At 62.2% G+C, this 16,721-nt stretch overlaps 2 protein-coding genes across 2 annotated transcripts; both read left to right on the forward strand.

Moving 5' to 3' along the window:
* Positions 1-1,472: 1,472 nt before the first annotated feature.
* TAGLN2 (transgelin 2) lies at positions 1,473-5,096 on the forward strand. Its single transcript, XM_075737142.1, has 5 exons — positions 1,473-1,597; positions 3,940-4,136; positions 4,213-4,387; positions 4,473-4,575; positions 4,653-5,096. Exons 2-5 carry the CDS (start codon positions 3,957-3,959, stop codon positions 4,792-4,794), a joined length of 600 nt encoding a protein of 199 aa, XP_075593257.1. The 5' UTR covers positions 1,473-1,597; positions 3,940-3,956; the 3' UTR covers positions 4,795-5,096.
* Positions 5,097-5,314: 218 nt separating this feature from the next.
* CFAP45 (cilia and flagella associated protein 45) lies at positions 5,315-15,112 on the forward strand. Its single transcript, XM_075736915.1, has 12 exons — positions 5,315-5,455; positions 6,115-6,225; positions 9,264-9,394; positions 11,437-11,578; positions 12,210-12,380; positions 12,627-12,805; positions 13,039-13,168; positions 13,467-13,613; positions 13,705-13,818; positions 14,096-14,289; positions 14,515-14,739; positions 14,935-15,112. Exons 1-12 carry the CDS (start codon positions 5,315-5,317, stop codon positions 15,056-15,058), a joined length of 1,809 nt encoding a protein of 602 aa, XP_075593030.1. The 3' UTR covers positions 15,059-15,112.
* The last annotated feature ends 1,609 nt before the right edge of the window (positions 15,113-16,721 follow it).

Genomic DNA, 16,721 nt, shown 5'->3' on the forward strand with positions numbered 1-16,721 from the left:
CCTCGGCTGCATCCCCTGAACATCCTGCCCTGTACCACTCCCTCACCTCTGTATCATCTCTAGCCCTGTCCCCCGGCATCCTGTCCCCCTGCCACTCCCCTGGGGGTCCTGCCCCGTGCCACCATGGCCCTGGAGCTCCTGCCACAAGGGGTCCTGTCCCCAAATCACCCAGTGTTACCCCCTGCCCTCCCCTCACCAAGTCCTTCCACCATCCTGCCCCTGTATCACCATTTTCCTCATCTCTATGTCATCCTGTGTCATCCCATGGGACCTGTCCCCCTGTATCATCCCTCTCTTGCTGTCTGTGTCACCCTGGGCCTCCCCCCCATGGGTCCTGCTCCCCTGTGTCACCCTTAAAGCTGTTCCCCCAAGTCCTGCCACTGTGCCACCTTCATATTGTCGCCCTTAACCCTACCCCTATTTCTGTACCCCCATGTCACCCCCTGACCTTGTCCCCCATGGGTCACCCCAGTACCCTTGGTCATGTGCCACACCCTGCCCTCGTCCCCTCATCTGCGTGTCCCCCAGCCCTGCACCAGTGTCACTGAAGCCACAGGATACCCCACCAACAATCCCCAGGGGACACCTGCAACCCGGGTGGGAGGAGTATGGGGGACAACAAGGACAACACACAACCTGCCACGTGTCACCCGTGGGTGCAGGAGGGATGCACTGGGGGGGGGGGGGGCACTCCAAGGCCAGTCCCCACCATGACTGTCCTTGCAACTGAGCTCCCCAGAACGGTGGCTCCTCGGGCTGGAACAGGAAGGTGGGTGCTGAGCTCAGGCCCGATTTTGGGTGCTGAGGGGTGGGTGGGGTCACAGGGACGTCATGGCGGTGGCCCTGCCACCCGTTCTGGAGGCGGCCCGTGGCTTTGGGCCGAGGTTTTGTTTGTTGTTTTGGTCACACTTCCCATGGAGACGGGACTTGTGCAAGCGCCATCGTGCCTTCCTGCACCGCCGGGGACGCCGTGGGTGCTGGGGACGCTGTGTCCCTGCAGGGCCTGCAGCCCCCCGAGCTGTCCGCCTGCCGCCATAGCCAGGCTCTGGTGGTCCCCACCACCATGTTCCCTGCGACTGTGACCCCTGCTGCCACAGCTGGGCCCTGTTGCTATCACAGCCTTGTCCCCTGCTGCCACCATGCCGGGCTCTGTCTCCACCACGGTTACCACAGCCCCCATATCCCCCCTTGCCGCTACCGCCACCCTGTCCCCACCAAAACCCTGATGTCCCTCAAACACTGCAGCCAGCCTGTCCTCGCCATAACCCCTGTGCCCCCCTGCCACCATGGCCAGCCTGTCCCCGCCAAAACACTGATGGCCCACTGCCACCACTGCTGCCTTGACCCCACGCAGCCCCTCTGTCCCCCACCACCACGACTCCCCTTCCCATCCCAGGCTGGAGCCCGCTCCCCGTGGGGCCGCCGGCCGGGGCGGGGCTGCCCAGGGCGCGGTGGCGGCGCGGCCTCGGCCCGGCGGACCCGCCCCGGGAGCGGGCGGTACCGGGCCGCCCCCGGCCGCGCTGACATCAGCCGTGAAAAGGGCGCGGGCGGCGGCATCCGCCACTGCCGCACCGGGACCGCGGGATCGGCGCCGCAGGTAGGGAGGGGCGCGGGCACCGGGCAGCGCCCGCGGGCACCGGGCGGCAGGTGGGGACCCGGACTCGGGATGGGCACTGGGATGGAGATGGGCACTGGGACGGAGATGGGCACTGGGACGGGACCGGCCACTCTGCCCTAAAATGGCCGGGTCCGCGCTGTCCCGGGGGCCTGGAGCGGGACCGGACCCCCGGGCTGCTCCCCCCGCCCCGCCCCGCCCGGGTAACGGCTCCGGGCAGGGCCGGGCGCCGCGCCCGCGGAGCCGCCAGGACACGCGGCCGCGCCTGGGAAGCGGGACCCGGGTGCGGCTTCCGGCCCCGCCGCTCCAGGCGCCCCGGGGGCGCGTCCGTCCAACGGCCGCGGTCCCTCGGAGCCGGCACAGCGGCTCCGGTGCCGGGGCTGCGCCTCGTCCGAGTCCCGGTCCCCTCCTCGCTGGCCCCGTGGTGGCCGTGTCCTGCCAGACTGGGTCCGGTCCCCGCCCCGGTTGCCCCCCCGGTGCCTGCGGGTCCCCAGGGTGGCCCTGTCCTCTCTGTGGTCACCTACCTGCCAACTCTGGGCTGGCTGCGGGGTCCCCAGGGTGGTTGTGTCCCAGCCAGGAGTCCCCTCCCTGCTGGCACTGGGACCGGGGGTCTGTGGGGTCCCTAGAGTGGCCTTGCCCTAGCTGGGCTGGGTATAGTCCCCTCCCTGCTGGCCCCAGGAGACCTATGGGACCCCCAGGGTATCTCTGGGGACCCCAGAGTGGCTGCATCTCAATTGGGATCCCCTCCCCGCTGCCCCCAGGATGCCTGGAGGGTCCCCAAGGTTGGCGGTGTCCCAGCCAGCCTGGGCATGGTCCCCTCCCCGCTGCCCCTGGGGCCACTGTGAGGTCCCCAGGGTGGCCGTGCCCCAGCCGGACTGGGTGCAGCCCCCTCCCATGGCGTCCGTGGGGTCCCCAGTGCAGCGGTGGCGCAGCTGGGCTGGGTCCGGCCCTCCCCTCCCGTCTGGGCAAGCCCCAGCTGTGTCGGGAAATCAGCCCTGTCTGCACCAATTTCAGCTCCTCTTTGTTTCTCAACCGGCTTGGCCCCTGGCCGGGCGCTCCCCACGCTCCAGGGAAGCCGGCTCCCTCCCTGCGGGGGCTGCCCACACCCCAGCCCTTGCCTCGGGGAGCCCCATGACGGCTGAGCTTTGGGGGGAAGCCCGGCTAGCCCAGGGCGGTCTGCGGTTGCGGGGTGGCCACAGCGCTGAGGCTTCGCACGGCCGCCCTGCTGCTGCCACCAGCTTCCCTGGGGGCTTGGGGTTGATTTTCTTCCTGTTCTGATAAGCCAGGGTGGCTTGTCCCCTGGCTGGTCCTGGTGACAGGAGCCCAGAGCCTGAAGCCAGGCGTGTGACAGGGTCGAGCTCTGTCCCAAATTGAGCCTGGTCCCCCCAGGTGTGGGCTGGGCTGCCCCAGGCCGGCAGCTGCCACATGTCCCCAGCTGGGACGAGGTCACCGGGGCTGGCAGGGGCACCCGCACCCCTGGGGCGAGCAGCACGTGCTCCTGCTTCTGTGTGCCAGAGTGCCCCCGAAACGCCAGGGGTGCAGGACTGTGCGTGGGAGGCAACGCACAGCACAGGCAGCCCCACATGCCCACCATGTCACTAGTGGGCAGAGATCTGGAGCACCCCGGCTGCATGGGCAGGACAGCGCTGGTCCATTTCTGTTCCCACATGGGCACCTTGCACAACATCCATCCTTCCCAGCACTGGTAGCACCAACTGTGGTGGCACCTTGGCAAGGGCAGTGCCTGGCCACAAAGCCTGCTGGGTCCGGCTTCCCTGCCAGGGTGGGGGCACCTCTACCGGCAGCCCCAGGCCCCACGTTCCTGAGCCAGTCCCGGATCTGGCACCTGGCCCGAGCAAACGAGTGAGCTTCGCAAACAAGCTTCGACCGGCAGCGAGCGCCTGCCAAATCCACGTGCGCTCCACTGGGCTGAGCCATGGGGACAGGGATGCTCAGGGCTGGGGGTCCAGCCCTGGCACCGAGGGGCCATGGTGCTGCCCACCCTGCCCAGGGCCAAATTGCCCCCTCGCTCTTGGGTGGTCGCGGACCCAGCACCCACTCCTGGCCAGCTGGGCAGGAAGCAGGCAGGGCAGGGCAGAGCCGGGGCAGCGCCTGGCACAGGCGATAAGGCTCTGTGCCGGACATCCAGGCAGCCTGGCTGGGCAGGATGGAGCTCTGCTACTCTGCTGGGGAGCAGTTACTGTGCCTGCGGTCACCCGCTGTCCCCGAGGGGCTCCACCACACCGCAGGCATAGGGCCGTGTCCGTCCCATGCCAGATGCCCTGGTGCCACCGGAGCTGCTGACAGGGGTCTGATCTCTGCAGACCCCTCAGGCGTCAGCATGGCAAACCGGGGACCGTCGTACGGCCTCAGCCGGGAGGTGCAGCAGAAGATCGACCGGCAGTATGACCCCGAGCTGGAGCAGGTCCTGGTGCGGTGGATCCTGGCACAGTGTGGTGGGGACGTTGCGCAGCCAGCGCCTGGCAGGGACGGCTTCCAGCAGTGGCTGAAGGACGGCACTGTGAGTACCCCCAGGGCCGGCTGGGGTGGGGGGCTGCTCCACCATGCCGCCTGACCCCCGGCTCTCTCCTGGCCAGGTGCTGTGCCGGCTCATCAACAGTCTGCACCCACGGGGCCAGGGGCCAGTAGCCAAGATCCAGGCGTCCACCATGGCCTTCAAGCAGATGGAGCAGATCTCGCAGTTCCTGCAGGCAGCCGAGCGCTACGGCATCGCTGCCACCGACATCTTCCAGACTGTCGACCTCTGGGAAGGTGAGCGGCTGGGTGGGCGCGGGGGGCCAGGACGGGAACAGGGACAGGGATGGGGACAGAGCCGAGCCTGCCTGGGGCCTTGCAGGGAAGAACATGGCGTGCGTGCAGAGGACCCTGATGAACCTGGGCAGCCTGGCTGTGGCCAAGGGCGACGGGCTCTTCGTGGGAGACCCCAACTGGTTCCCCAAGTAGGTGGCGGGTGCTTGGGGGGGTGGTGCCGGGCCATGGTGTCATGTCGGGACGCTAACACCTGCCATGTCCACAGGAAGTCACAGGAGAACCGGCGTGTCTTCTCCGAGGACAAGCTGAAGGAGGGCCAGAGCGTCATCGGGCTGCAGATGGGCACCAACCGGGGCGCCTCGCAGGCTGGCATGACGGGCTACGGCATGCCCCGCCAGATCCTCTGAGCGCCCATGCCGCCGCCCCCGGGGCTGGCCCCCAAACTGCCTTAACCACCCCCCCCCGTGGACCAGCCGGCTGCCCCCTGGCCCGGGCGCCAGCCCCCCTGCCAGTATTTCCAGGACCAAAGTCTTTTTTTATTATTATTATTTTGCTGGGCACAGGTGGGGAGGGGGACTGCCGTGCTGCCCACCCCCCCTCCCTGCTACACCCGCTCCCCCAGTGCCTTGGGGGCCACGGTGCCCCCCCAGCCCCCCCACTGTGCTGGGGGGGGTATCCCCCCCCCCCAATAAACAGCTCCTGTTCTTTCCAGGCCTGGGTGGTTGTGATGAGGCGGGGGGGGGCCTGGGCTGGAGTGGGAGGCATGAGGCCCTGGGGTGTAGGGGGGTGGGGGAACCCGGGCCTGGGGGCAGATGGGGGGACCCCAGCTGGGGGGTGCAAGGACCCCACTGCCTCGCACCGCAGCATGGCGGCGGCCACCACACGTGGAGGGGCGGGGCACGGGCCGAAGGGGCGGGGCAAGAGGCGATGGGCGGGGCTGGTGGGGGCGGGGCAGTCACTGCCGACTGCCCGCGGGCCCCGGTGGGGCGGGGGCGGCGGTCACGGGGGGAAGTGGCGGCCGGGGGGCGTGGCTATGCAGGGGGACACGGCGTGGGACACGCGGGCAGGGTGAGCGTGTGCTGCGTGTGCACATCGGTAACGTGGGGTGAGCCTGGCCGCGCGCGTGTGTGTGTGCATGCGTGTGCACGGCGGTGCCTGCTGGGGCACGGCGCATCCTCCCGGCTTCCCCGCCCCAGCCCCCGCGCGTGCACAGCACTGCGTGTGAGGCAGCCCACGTACACCAACACGTGCCTGTCCGTGCGAGACCACCTGCGCGCACACGCGTGGACCTCCGTTGTCAGTGTGCACAGGTGCATACGCGGCTGCTGTGAACGCCTGTGAGACCGGGCGTGTGCGCGCGGGGTGTGCCCGGACGCGCGCACGGCCTGCACGCAGTCCCCGCGTGCACCAGCCCGCGTGTGAACACACACACCCCCGCACACCCCCACGTACCCCCACCCCTACCATAGAGTGTCCCCCTGCCGCCCAGCGCGGCCCTCCGGCCTCAGCCCCGCCCCGGTGCGCGCGCTTGGGAACGCCCCACCCGCGCGGCGGTTGCCAGGGGAGCGGGGGGGGCGTTGCCATGGTGACGGTCGGCGGCCGCGGAGCAGGATGGTGAGCGCGGCCTGTCCCGGTGCACCGGTACCGGTCCCTCCTCCCCGGTTCTCCCGGTATCCCCGGCGCCTCCCTCTCACCGCAGCCCGTTCACGGCCCATCTCCCCCCGCAGCCCACCAGCGTCCCCGCAGCCCCCAGCTGTGGCTCCAGCCAGCCCCGCAGCCGGTACAGGAGGAGGGCCCAGAGCACCGCGGTGGATGAGACGCTGTTCGGGGAGAGCCGGGTAAGGGGGCTGGGATATCGGGGGGCACCACCGGCTGCCTGACCCCCTGCACCAGGCAGGGCCACAGGGGGATCAGGGTGGCCGAGACCTCACCAGGCTGGAGCCAGCGTCATCCTGCCCAGGGCACCGTGGTGCTGGGGTCCTGCCTGGTGCTCCTCAGCCCTGGCTTAGCACCCTCTGGGCAGTGAGCTCCCAGTGCCTCGGCCCCTCGCACCTCTTCTGCCACGCCTCATCCTTCCCTGTTTGCACCAGCTTGACTCACTGGAGGCTCTTCTCTACCATATTGCCTCCAAAGTCCCAGTGTTCCAAAACTCCTGGGTAAGGGACACCATTGCACCCTTTGTCAGCCCTCCCTGGGCTCTGCCATCTCTGTGCTTTTAATTCCTTGCCCTGCTGTGGGAGCCCAACGTTCAATTCCTTCTGGGAGGGCACAAAATCCACCCCCACCTCCAGGGAGTGTGCCAAGGCCATCTAGCAGACCAGGGGCTGTGTGCCTCTGTCCTCCCTGATGCCTCCGCTTCCACTTTTCACAGGGTAATTAGTTAATTAGTGAGACAAAGGAGGCTCAAGAGGTGAGACACCCCGGTAAAGGAGAGGAGCCAGCATTACAGGGCCTGTATGTTAGGCAGCGGTTATTTCACATGGGATATAGACAGAGTCCTTGGAGCAGAGGCTGGAAGCTTCCAGAGCAGCTCATTGCCAACATATTTAGACTTTCATCAGGGAGCTACGAAATCAGTCCCCTTGGAGACGAAGCAGAATTGCAGCAGGTCTCTGACCTCCTGGCCGGATGCCCTGGCCATTAGGAGAGGAGATAAACAGAGAACAACAGCTCTTTCCTCTCTGGTCTTGTAAGGAAAAAGCTTGCTTCCTCTGCGCTTGTCCCTCGGCTGTCCCCGGCTCCTGCATGAGAGCCCAGGGAAGAGCTGCAGCCTCTGGATGATGGTGTTTTCCAGACAAGGGGTACAGAAAGGTGATGTTTTGGACGTCCTTTCCCTGCTGCTGCTTCCCCCACCTCCTTTATCAACTCTCCCAGGTGCTTTCCCCATGGCAGGTTCAGTTTATGGCTGCAGCCGTTGGCTCTCCCCACCCTTCGTGTCATCTTTGACACAGATCGAGGTACAAGGGCCAGGCTGGATGCCAGCAGAGTTTGGCCCATCTCACACTCACTGTCTCTTCAGCTGATAAAAGGTTGGGGGTATCTCCGCTGGGGCCACAGCTGGCAGCTGGCTGCCACGAGGGTACCACGCTGTGTTCAAGGCACTTGTCCCTCTGCGGGGGTGTGTATTTGCGGCTGTAATTTCCTCTCCTGGGTCTTATCGCTTGAAACAAATCTGTCCAAAGAGATTTGCCAAAACCTTTTGGCTTTTCAGAGAAGAGGAAGGAAGCGTGTAATGAAGATTACCTCCGCTACCAACTGGAGGCTGTGTGGACGGTTTGCCTCATGGGGCAGGAGGTTGGGAGTGCTCTTGGCAAGCAACCTGCTCTGGGGCTGCCGGGCCTATGTGCCTCGGATGCCCTGCAAGCCAAAGGAGCCCCAGGCAGGTTTATGATCTGTTATCTTGGAGGCCTTCAAGGTAGTAAGATAAAAAATGTTGTAATGCTCATATGGGTGTTAATTTTGTTCCCTGAGATTAATCCAGGTCTAGTCCAAGGAGTTCTCTTGGCTTTGGGGACAACATGCAAGCTGGCTGTGGTGAATAACACTATTATCTTTGTTTGCCTGAGTGTTTCAGTGCCAAACCCTTTAATTCAACAGCTCACACTTGGGGCCTGCAGTGGCTGGGAAGCTGCTCTGGTATCTGCTACAGGAGAGCCCGTGGTTCAGGATCATCAGACCTGTAAAATGGAAATATTGCTGGCAGCAAGTTCCCAGGGAACCACTCAGTGCCCAGTTGGCTACAGGATTTGTTCCAGCAATGGCTTAGGATTTTAAAGTTGAACTAGTAAATAGAAGTCCAAGGGAAGCCACACATCTGTGTGTACCTTAGATTAGCTCTTGTGGTTCCCTGACTCATGTGAGGGTTTTGCTGGGATGCCTACGCTGTGTTCGGGCTCAGGAAGCAGCACTGGACTTGGGAATCCAAACTTCATGCCAGCCTCAGGTCTCCTGGCTGGGGACTGTCCTACCTGGCTGCTGGAGGTTGTGCTCTGCAGATGGGTGCCTGCTCCAAAAATGCTCCTTCCCATGGGATTGTCAGCAGTCCTGGCAGGACTTCACCACCCGGGATGCTTGTTCCTGCCTCTCGGAGGTTCCCGTGGGGCAGCCCCATGTGTGTTCAGGACATCCCTCGGCTGCTCTCACCCCTCCAGGGGCACACAGCACCCACCCTCCTTGGGGGACGTGCAGAGCAGGGTCCCCGAGTCACCCCGCAGCTGGGGGATGCTTCACTAGGTGGCAGTCTCGGCTCAAGCAAAGGGACTGGCACCAGTCCAGGCTGTACTGGGAGGACTGGTTTCTGCCCAGTGCTGCCTGTTGGTTCATTGCAAGGCCAGACCTCGAGCTGCCCCTGCTTCCCCCTCCCCAGGTCTCCCCTGCCAGCTCCCAGGGAATTTGGGTCAGTCTGGGTTGGTTTCCACACAGTTTTTCCTGGGTTCGTGGGGCTCAGCAGGACAGAGGTTCCAGTGGCCACGGGTGAGCGTGGCAGGGGCAGCTGCCATCAGCTCAGGGTAGCCAAGGTGATGCTTATGCATTTATTGGGTCTTGCACTAAGCAAGCAGCTATCAGCTCATCCTTTACTTCAGATCTAAGAGATGGATGCCCAGATTTTGATATTGAAATCAGTGCTATAGGGGTATTTTTGTTTGTCCCCATGTCCTCATCAGGCTCTCGGAGCTGGGGCTGCTGAGGCAAAAAACTCTTCCCATGCACAGACATCACTGGTCTTGGTGGTGCGAGAGGTTGTTTGTTTGTCAGAGCTCAGGGGAACCTGCAGCCTCTCGTGCCCAGAGCACCTCTGTGCCCAGGAGCCAGGGGCAGAGAGCTGGCCATGGGGCAGTGGCAGGAAGGCCGTAGGAAACACCAACCTTTCTTGCAGAGCCTGCAGCAGTCACGCTCCAGCAGCCCCGTCGTGATCCTTCGGGATGTGCAGACTGCCCCGAAAGCATCAGGTGGGCACAAACCTGAGACCATCCGTCTCATCACCAAGGACTTCATCCGTGATCTCATGTAAGTCCATGCCTGAGTGGCAGCTCTGAGGAGCTTTTGGGGCCCTGCCTGTCTGTCACAGCACCATCTCAGCACACAGAGCTTGTCTTGCCATTTGCCAGGATATCTCAGGGGAAAAGGGACGGGCAACAGCACTCTGATACACCTGGCTTGGGCATCAATGGAGCCAGGAAGCACTGAGTGTTTTACAGAGGCACCGAATCATCACGAGAACCAGTGAAAAGCAACATAAAACCTCAGCAGCCAGAAAAGCTCCTCCTGGGCTGAACAAGCCCCCATCATGTATCAAATGCTGCCTCCTGTGCCCCAATACTGAAAAGCCTCATGTGAGAAAGGCAGCAGAGCGTCGCCTGCAGTTCCTGCACACTGGGAGCTGTGTTTCTCTACAGGGATGTTTTATAAGCAAGGCTGAACTGTAAGAACCCTGGCCCTAATTACTACACCTTGGTAAAAGCCTGCAGCACATAGATGAGAATAGGGCCATTATCCCGGCCAGCTCCAATTTAGCCTCATTTTGACCTCCCTAAATTTTCCTTGTAGTTGTTGTTCAGTGCGAGGTTCATTTTTGCTTCCTGTTTTGAATCTCCATGTAATGCTCTTACACCCTGTAAAACGTGACACCCGCCCCACAGATGGTTCGGGTTTGGGTTTTGTGGAGAGTGAAATGGCACAGAGGCACTGGTTCAGGCTTTCGAGGCTGGTACCTGGTTTTATACCTTCACATTCTTATTTGACCCTGCTGCCAAAGCTGGGGGCCAATTTGCAGATGTGTCGCACGGCCACAGCTCCAGCTGAAACTAATGGAAACTGTTTGTGCTGGTTTAATTCCTGAAAATCAGGCCCTAGACATCCCAGGCTGGTCACCCAAACACTGGGACGACTAAAGCAGTGGCCACTGTGTCATTACATTTATTAGTGCCGTTGTGACCATTAGCCATTCTTTAAAGCGTCCTGGAATCCGATGCTGTGATGCAGCTCTCGAACGATCATTATGCAGGTATCTGTTCATATTCACAAGGGTGGATGAAAGGTGACACACAATAATAATGAGTAAATTCTTAGTCCTGAACATCTTCAAAGTGCTCTATGCATTTGGTTAATATACGCTCCTACACCACACGCGTCACCATGGTATCTGAGTAATATGAAGAGTAATTAACTCCTTACAACTCCCCTGGAAAACAGCCCCGTATTATTATCCACATTTTTACAAGTGGGGAAATGGGGGCACCAAGAGCTTGGGTGATTTCCTCTAAACCACAGTGTGAGTCACGGGCAGAGTTTGTGGCTCTGCAGGACACTGCAGAGCCGGGGTGATGGCTGGAGGGACACCTGCCAGCACTGGGAGGGGAGAGGGTGCTCCGTGTTTGGGCAGCACGATGTTTCCTTGTCTTGTACCGGGTGGATTCCCGGGGCAGTGGAGCTGAAGCCAAGCTGTGCTGTGCAGATCTGGAGCCGGAGCAGGTTGAGTGTCATTAAACAGAGTGAAAAAGCAGCTTCTGCTCCCCAAAATCTGTCCGCACAGAACAGAGGTTTCAATCTGACATGCAGGAGCAGCGACAGTCAGTCTAGGGACAGGGATGAGCAAACTGTCCTGTTCGAAAAAGGGTCAGGGCAGTGGTCAAAATGTTCTCAAATGAGGGCTGGGAAAGTCAAGTTGTAGTGAAATACTTCCAGCATTTTTTTTTTTACTGGGGCTGACTTATGCCCATGCTGAATGTTTGGGGGTTTTCCCAGGAGGCCCCTGGCCACCCTGCCAAGCATCCTGTCCCCCATGCATCACAGCGTGGTGCTGCTTTCACTGCACTTTCTATTTCTTCCTCCCCCTGACCGGGAGAGTCCGGTCCTCACAGCTCGGGCGCTTCCTGCATTGCTCTCAGGTGACTCCTGGTCATGGAGCGGCTCCTGCCGCCCCTGGTGTGGGCAGCCCAGGCAGGTCCCGCGGCCAGGCAGGGAGGTCAGCGGGGCAGGGAACAGAGGGAGCTGTCGGAGACTTTGTGCCACTGACTGCTCTCTCTGTGTCCTGCTCCCCATGCCACCAGTGTCCCTGCGGAGAACCCGGTAGCATCCCTCATTATTGGCCAGGAAGATTTCCAGCGCATTAAAGAAGCAGCTCGAGTCCTGACCAAGGAGGAGCGTGAGGCCAAGCTGGCAGCCCTCAAAGCAGAGAAGGAAGCCGTTCTTGTAGGGATTTCCCCTCCTACCCCTTCTTTCCCTGCCTGGTGACAGGTCTGGGGCTGTGGGTGGGACTTGATGTGCCCAGGTAGAGCCAACCTTGTGGGTCAGATCATTCCAGCTGGGCTGTCCCCAGAAGCTCTCCTTCACCCCTCTTTCACCCATGTTTTGGTGAGCACATCGCTGCCGGGGCAACATGCAGGGGAGGCAGCATGGCTGTGTGTCTCGGGTCTCCTCTAATCCCCAGGCCAGGAAGGGCTGTGCAGCATCCCTGGGTTTGCCTGGTCCATGGGTGGGGAAGGAATCCCCCGCTGGTTGCATCCAGCAATTCCACACTGGTCACTTCCTAAGCCCACTGTGACCCCCGAGGCCATGCTGAAGCCTCTGTGCTGCATTTCTGCCACCCTGCAAAGGGAGTGGGGTGTCTCCTTGAGAGGGGTGTGGGAAGGGGCTACCTGGTCCCTGTGTCATGGCTGGAGGAGCCTGAGCTGCCCCTCGGCTCCATGCTGGGGACCCAGTGCAGAGGAGCGTGCCCCTCGTGAGCCAGGCTGCTCCATAGCACCCTTGGGTAGGCTCAGCCTTGTGGGGCTGCCCCGGGAGGGCACCTGTTTTTCGGCAGCCGTGCCTGTACCCCCCCCAGGAGGCGGTGAGTGAGCGCAAGAGCGTGGCGAAGCAAAGGGCCGTCCTGCAGCAGCAGACAGGGAAGCTGAGTGAGCTGGAGGAGGCAGCGCGGGAGCGGGCCCAGAACCTGCTGCGGCGGGCAAGCAGGATGCGCATGGAGCAGGAAGATGAGATCAAGGAGTTCAGCGAGGTAGGGACGAGGGGTCCCTTGCGTCACCCGGTACCACAGCACTTTCTGCAGATGTTAAGACCAGCCTGAGCTGCCTGCTTGAACAGGCTGCTGAGAGCCCCCGTGAGCTTCGCCTATCCCCTGCTCTACTTCTTGTTGCTACCCAGGGTCTTCCTCTCCTTCCCTTTTCCCCCTTCTCATCTGTGTCTGTCCTTGCTGCTGCTACCAAGTCTGGTCGGAGACCAGGAAGACCTGTTGTCCCCACAGCTGATCCTTGGTGCCAAGTGCCACATGATCCGTGACATGCAGATCCTTGAGAAGCAGCTCATTGCAAAAGAGCTGGAGGAAGAAGAAAAGCGCCTGGCCATGATGATGGAGGTGGAGAGGAAAAAGGCCAGCGAGATGCAGGAGGAGCTGGAGTGCAGGAGGAAGCAGGAGCTGATCAGGTTTGCAAAAGGGTCCCTCTTCCCTACGGAAGCATCCATCCTCTTCCCAGGCCTCGTGCCGGAGCTGCGGTAACCTCTGGCTGCTGGCTTCGCACCGCAGCATCCCTTCCAGTCACAGTGGCTGGACCGGGCAGCATGAGACAGCAGACATTCCACCTGGTGTCCGTGCCAGCATTTCTGCTTCTGGGAGTAGGACAGAGCAATAGGGAACACTTCCTTTCTTTTCTTTCCAGAGGGAGGCAGGAGCTTGTGAAGCAGATAGAGCAGAACGCGGAGGAGCGGGCTATAAGAGCCGAGCAGCGGGACCAGGAGGCTCAGGAGATGCTGGAGTACCTGGAGCAGCTGAAGATGGAGGACCTGAAGGTGTGACCGGTGACCTGCCAGGGAGCAGGGGGGCTGGAGTTAGATTTTCACCTTGTTGGAAGGGTGACCCAGAGCTGGGTAAGTCAGACTTGGTGTGTGGAGACAGCAGCCAGCAGAATTGAAGCTCTAGTCTCTTGGGGAAGTTGAGGCATCCTCAGAAAGTGACCTGGGCCACTGAGCCCTCCCTCGCCCCGAGTGTGCTGCTGGGCCCTCAGGAAGGCACATGGGGAGGAGCGGAGGCAGCGCTTTGTGCCGCGGCACTTGCCCTCTCACCTTGGACCCTCTGCACTGTTTTCAGGACTTGGAGCGGAGAAAGGAGCAACAGAAGAAAATCCAGGCCGAGATTAAACGCATCAATGATGAGAACCAGAGGCGCAAGGAGGAGCAGCGGGAGCAGGAGAGGATGGCAGATGAGCGGGTGCTCGAGTACCAGAGGCAGAAAATGGTAACAGGACTAAGCGTGTGTGGCACTGGCATAGGTTCAGCAGGCAGCAGCGGTGCTGCAGGGAGCTGCCACAAGGCTCTGTCCCACGCAGGAGCGTGAGGCCGAGTTCGAAGCTGAGCAGGAGAGAATCCGTTGGGAGAAGGAGAAGGAGACAGCACGCTTGAGGGCCATGCAAGAGAGGGCCCAGGACCACCAGGCAGAGAAGGTGAGCGACACTTGCTGACATGTGATGTGCTCCCATGCTGGCTCCCTCACCACCTTCCTCGTCATCACCCTGGCAAAGTGGAAGCTCCCCTGGATGTGGTGGGTCTACTGCAGCATTGCAGGTCTGGACCAGCACCTGGAGCCAGGTGATGTCCTGGAGCGGTGCTGGCCATGGCGCTGGCAAAGAGGCAAAACCACGGTCAAGTGCTTTCATACCTCCCCTCCCGAGGGAAGCCTTCCATGGCCTCTCCAGCATCACCAGTGTGCCCCTTCGGCAGGACGCACTGAGGGCCAAGCGCAGCCAAGAGGCTGCCGAGCGAGAGTGGCGGCGCATGGAGAAGGAGGCGGCGCAGAGGAAGGCTGAGATGGAGCAGATGCTGAAGCGGAGCCGTCTGGAGCAGATCGCCCAGCGGGAGCACAGCATGGCCATGCAGGTGCAGCAGGACCGCCACGAGTTCGAGAGGATCCTCAGGTGAGAGGGACGGTGCCAGGAGCTTACTGGTGAGGTGGCCAGCCCTGCTGTGCAAAACAGGGCCGAGGGATGGGTGACACAGTGGCAGGGAGGCTGCCGTGGGAGCTCCCAGAGACAAGTCAGCACTGCTGGTGGCTCTGGTGCTGGCCAAGGCCCTGCAGGCAGGTTATCAGCATGTGCAGGGGCTGGAGCGGGGCCTGCCATCTGCCCCGAGCTCTCCCGCAGAGCCCAGCAGGAGCAGACAGAGAAGGAGAAGGCGGAGGAAGCACGGAGGGCAGGTCTGCAGCTCGCCCATGCTAACGACGTCCGGCGCCAGATGCGGGAGCGTCAGCAGCAGCTGGTGCAGGAGCGGGTGGCTGCCTTCGAGGAGTGCCAGCGGCTGGAGGAGGAGGCCCGCCGGCGCAGCCAGCGCATCGCCCAGCTCAAACAGCAGAAGATGCAGGAGCTCAGGTGATCTGCTGCCAGTGGCTGCTTACTTCCATGGCTCCCTGCATGTCCCTAAGTCCTTCCTGGCTTCCCACCATCTCCTGACCCACCTCATGGGTTCCTTTGCATCCTCATCAAACAGGATCCACTCCAGGGCCGTGCTCTTAAAGCTCGACTCCAGTGTAGCACAGGGTGCCTGATGATTTCTTTCCTCTGCAGAGCCTCCGGCATCCCCGAGAAGTACTGTGCCCAGGTGGAGCGGAGGGCCCTGAGCCGAGCAAGCGCAGCCCCTGGCGAGGCTCAGCCCCATGAGGAGCAGAGCTCCAGTTCCCCAACGACTTAGGGGTTTCCATTTTCTTAGGCTGAGTTTTCTATGAACAGAGATGTTTATGGAGCAGATGGTGTCTTTCATCCTTCTCTCACTTTGGGTTTGCGGGCCAGGAGTTGCCCTTGGGGCTGGAGTAGCCCAAAGGCTCATTGTCCAACCTGCCCCACGCACGGGACAGAGGTCACCCCTTGCCCTCTGGGAGAGAGATGTTGGAGGTGACCCGTGTCCTCAGAGGGGCCAGGTAGGGTCTCCATCAGCCAGACGGGCTCTCCTCCATGCACACAGCCCTGACAGTGCCACCTTCTCACTGAGGTGTCACCTCCAGGCCCTGCAGCAGTGGCCTTCTTCAGGGGCAAAGCAAAGAGACTGGAGCATGATGCAAACATTTAAAATCCATTTGGATAGGGACTGGCAGCTTCAGAGGGCCAGGATCCCGTAGGAGTGGCTCTGATTAATTGTCAGAGCAGCTGAAAAATAAGGAGAGCCAGCAAAGGCGAGACTGCCCAGGGCAGGGTGACGGCTCGGAGGACTCTGCTGTGAGCCCTGAGCCTCCTCCAGGCTGGGTACATAGGGAGGATGAAATGCTGTAGCTTCTTGTTATCTCTTCCCTGTCTTCGCTCCAGCTGCTGTGTCTCCATGTCATGACAGAGCCAGGCACTGCAGCGCTGCGCCATCCCTCTTGGGGCAGGGGCTGAAAGGCATCGCTGGTGCTGCCGGGCATCTGCCACCCACCCTCAAGCAAGTCCCTCGCAACCACAGAGGTCTCCGGACCCCCAGGGGCCTCAGCACTTGTGGCCAGCCCAGACAGCATCTGCGGTGCTCTGCGCCAGGCTCCATCCCCAGTCCCCGCCGGCTGTGTCACTCTCGGTCACCACCTCAGCCAGGCAGTCACAGCCTTGTTCTAGGCCAGGCTCAGCCCGGAGGGTTTCAAAGCCACCGTGCTGGCCGTGCCGAGGGGGCTATGACCACCAGCGAGTGGCCAGCCAGGGTGGAGTGGCTTCCCCACCCTTCCTGCGTGAGCAGGGCTCCCTGTGCCGAGGAATGCAGGAGTCACCGGCCGGGGAGCCAGCACCGTGCCGGCAAGGAGCCCCGAGCCCTGGTGAGCCACGGCTCCGTCACAGCGGGAATGGCCCCCGCCACGCGGGAACGGCCCCGGCAGGCGGCACCCCTCGCCGCGTCGGTGCTGCCCCAGGGCCAGGCTGCTCACAGGAGCCCCGAAATCACAGACGCGGCGAAGCACGTGCCGGGCTCGGCCCCAATTTCCAGCACGGGGCTGGTAAGGGTTAACTGGCAGCGGTGAGCTCAGCTCCGGGCCAGTAAATGGAGCAGCTCTTGGCCCCGGGGAGTGTTTGGGACCAGCTGGGCGGTGCTGCTGAGCCGGCTGGGGCAGTCGTGGTCTGGAAAGCACCAGCATGGCCGAGCTGTGCCGCGGGGCACTGCATGGGTGAGGGCCTGACCCGGCCCACAGCACCAGAGCAGCCCAGTGTGGGGGCTCAGCCAGCTCAGCCCCTCCAAGGGACGCAGGCACAGAGAGTGTCCATGGCTGGGGCGTGGCCCCCAACACCTGCTGCAAAGCATCCCTGTCCCTGCTCCTCTGTCCCGCTGCCCAGCATCCCTGTCCCCAAATCTTCCATCTACTGTAGAGCATCCCTGTCCCCAAAGCTTCCATCCCACTGTC

This window comes from Balearica regulorum, chromosome 28, assembly GCF_011004875.1.
Source record: "Balearica regulorum gibbericeps isolate bBalReg1 chromosome 28, bBalReg1.pri, whole genome shotgun sequence".
NCBI classification, from domain to species: Eukaryota; Metazoa; Chordata; class Aves; order Gruiformes; family Gruidae; genus Balearica; species Balearica regulorum.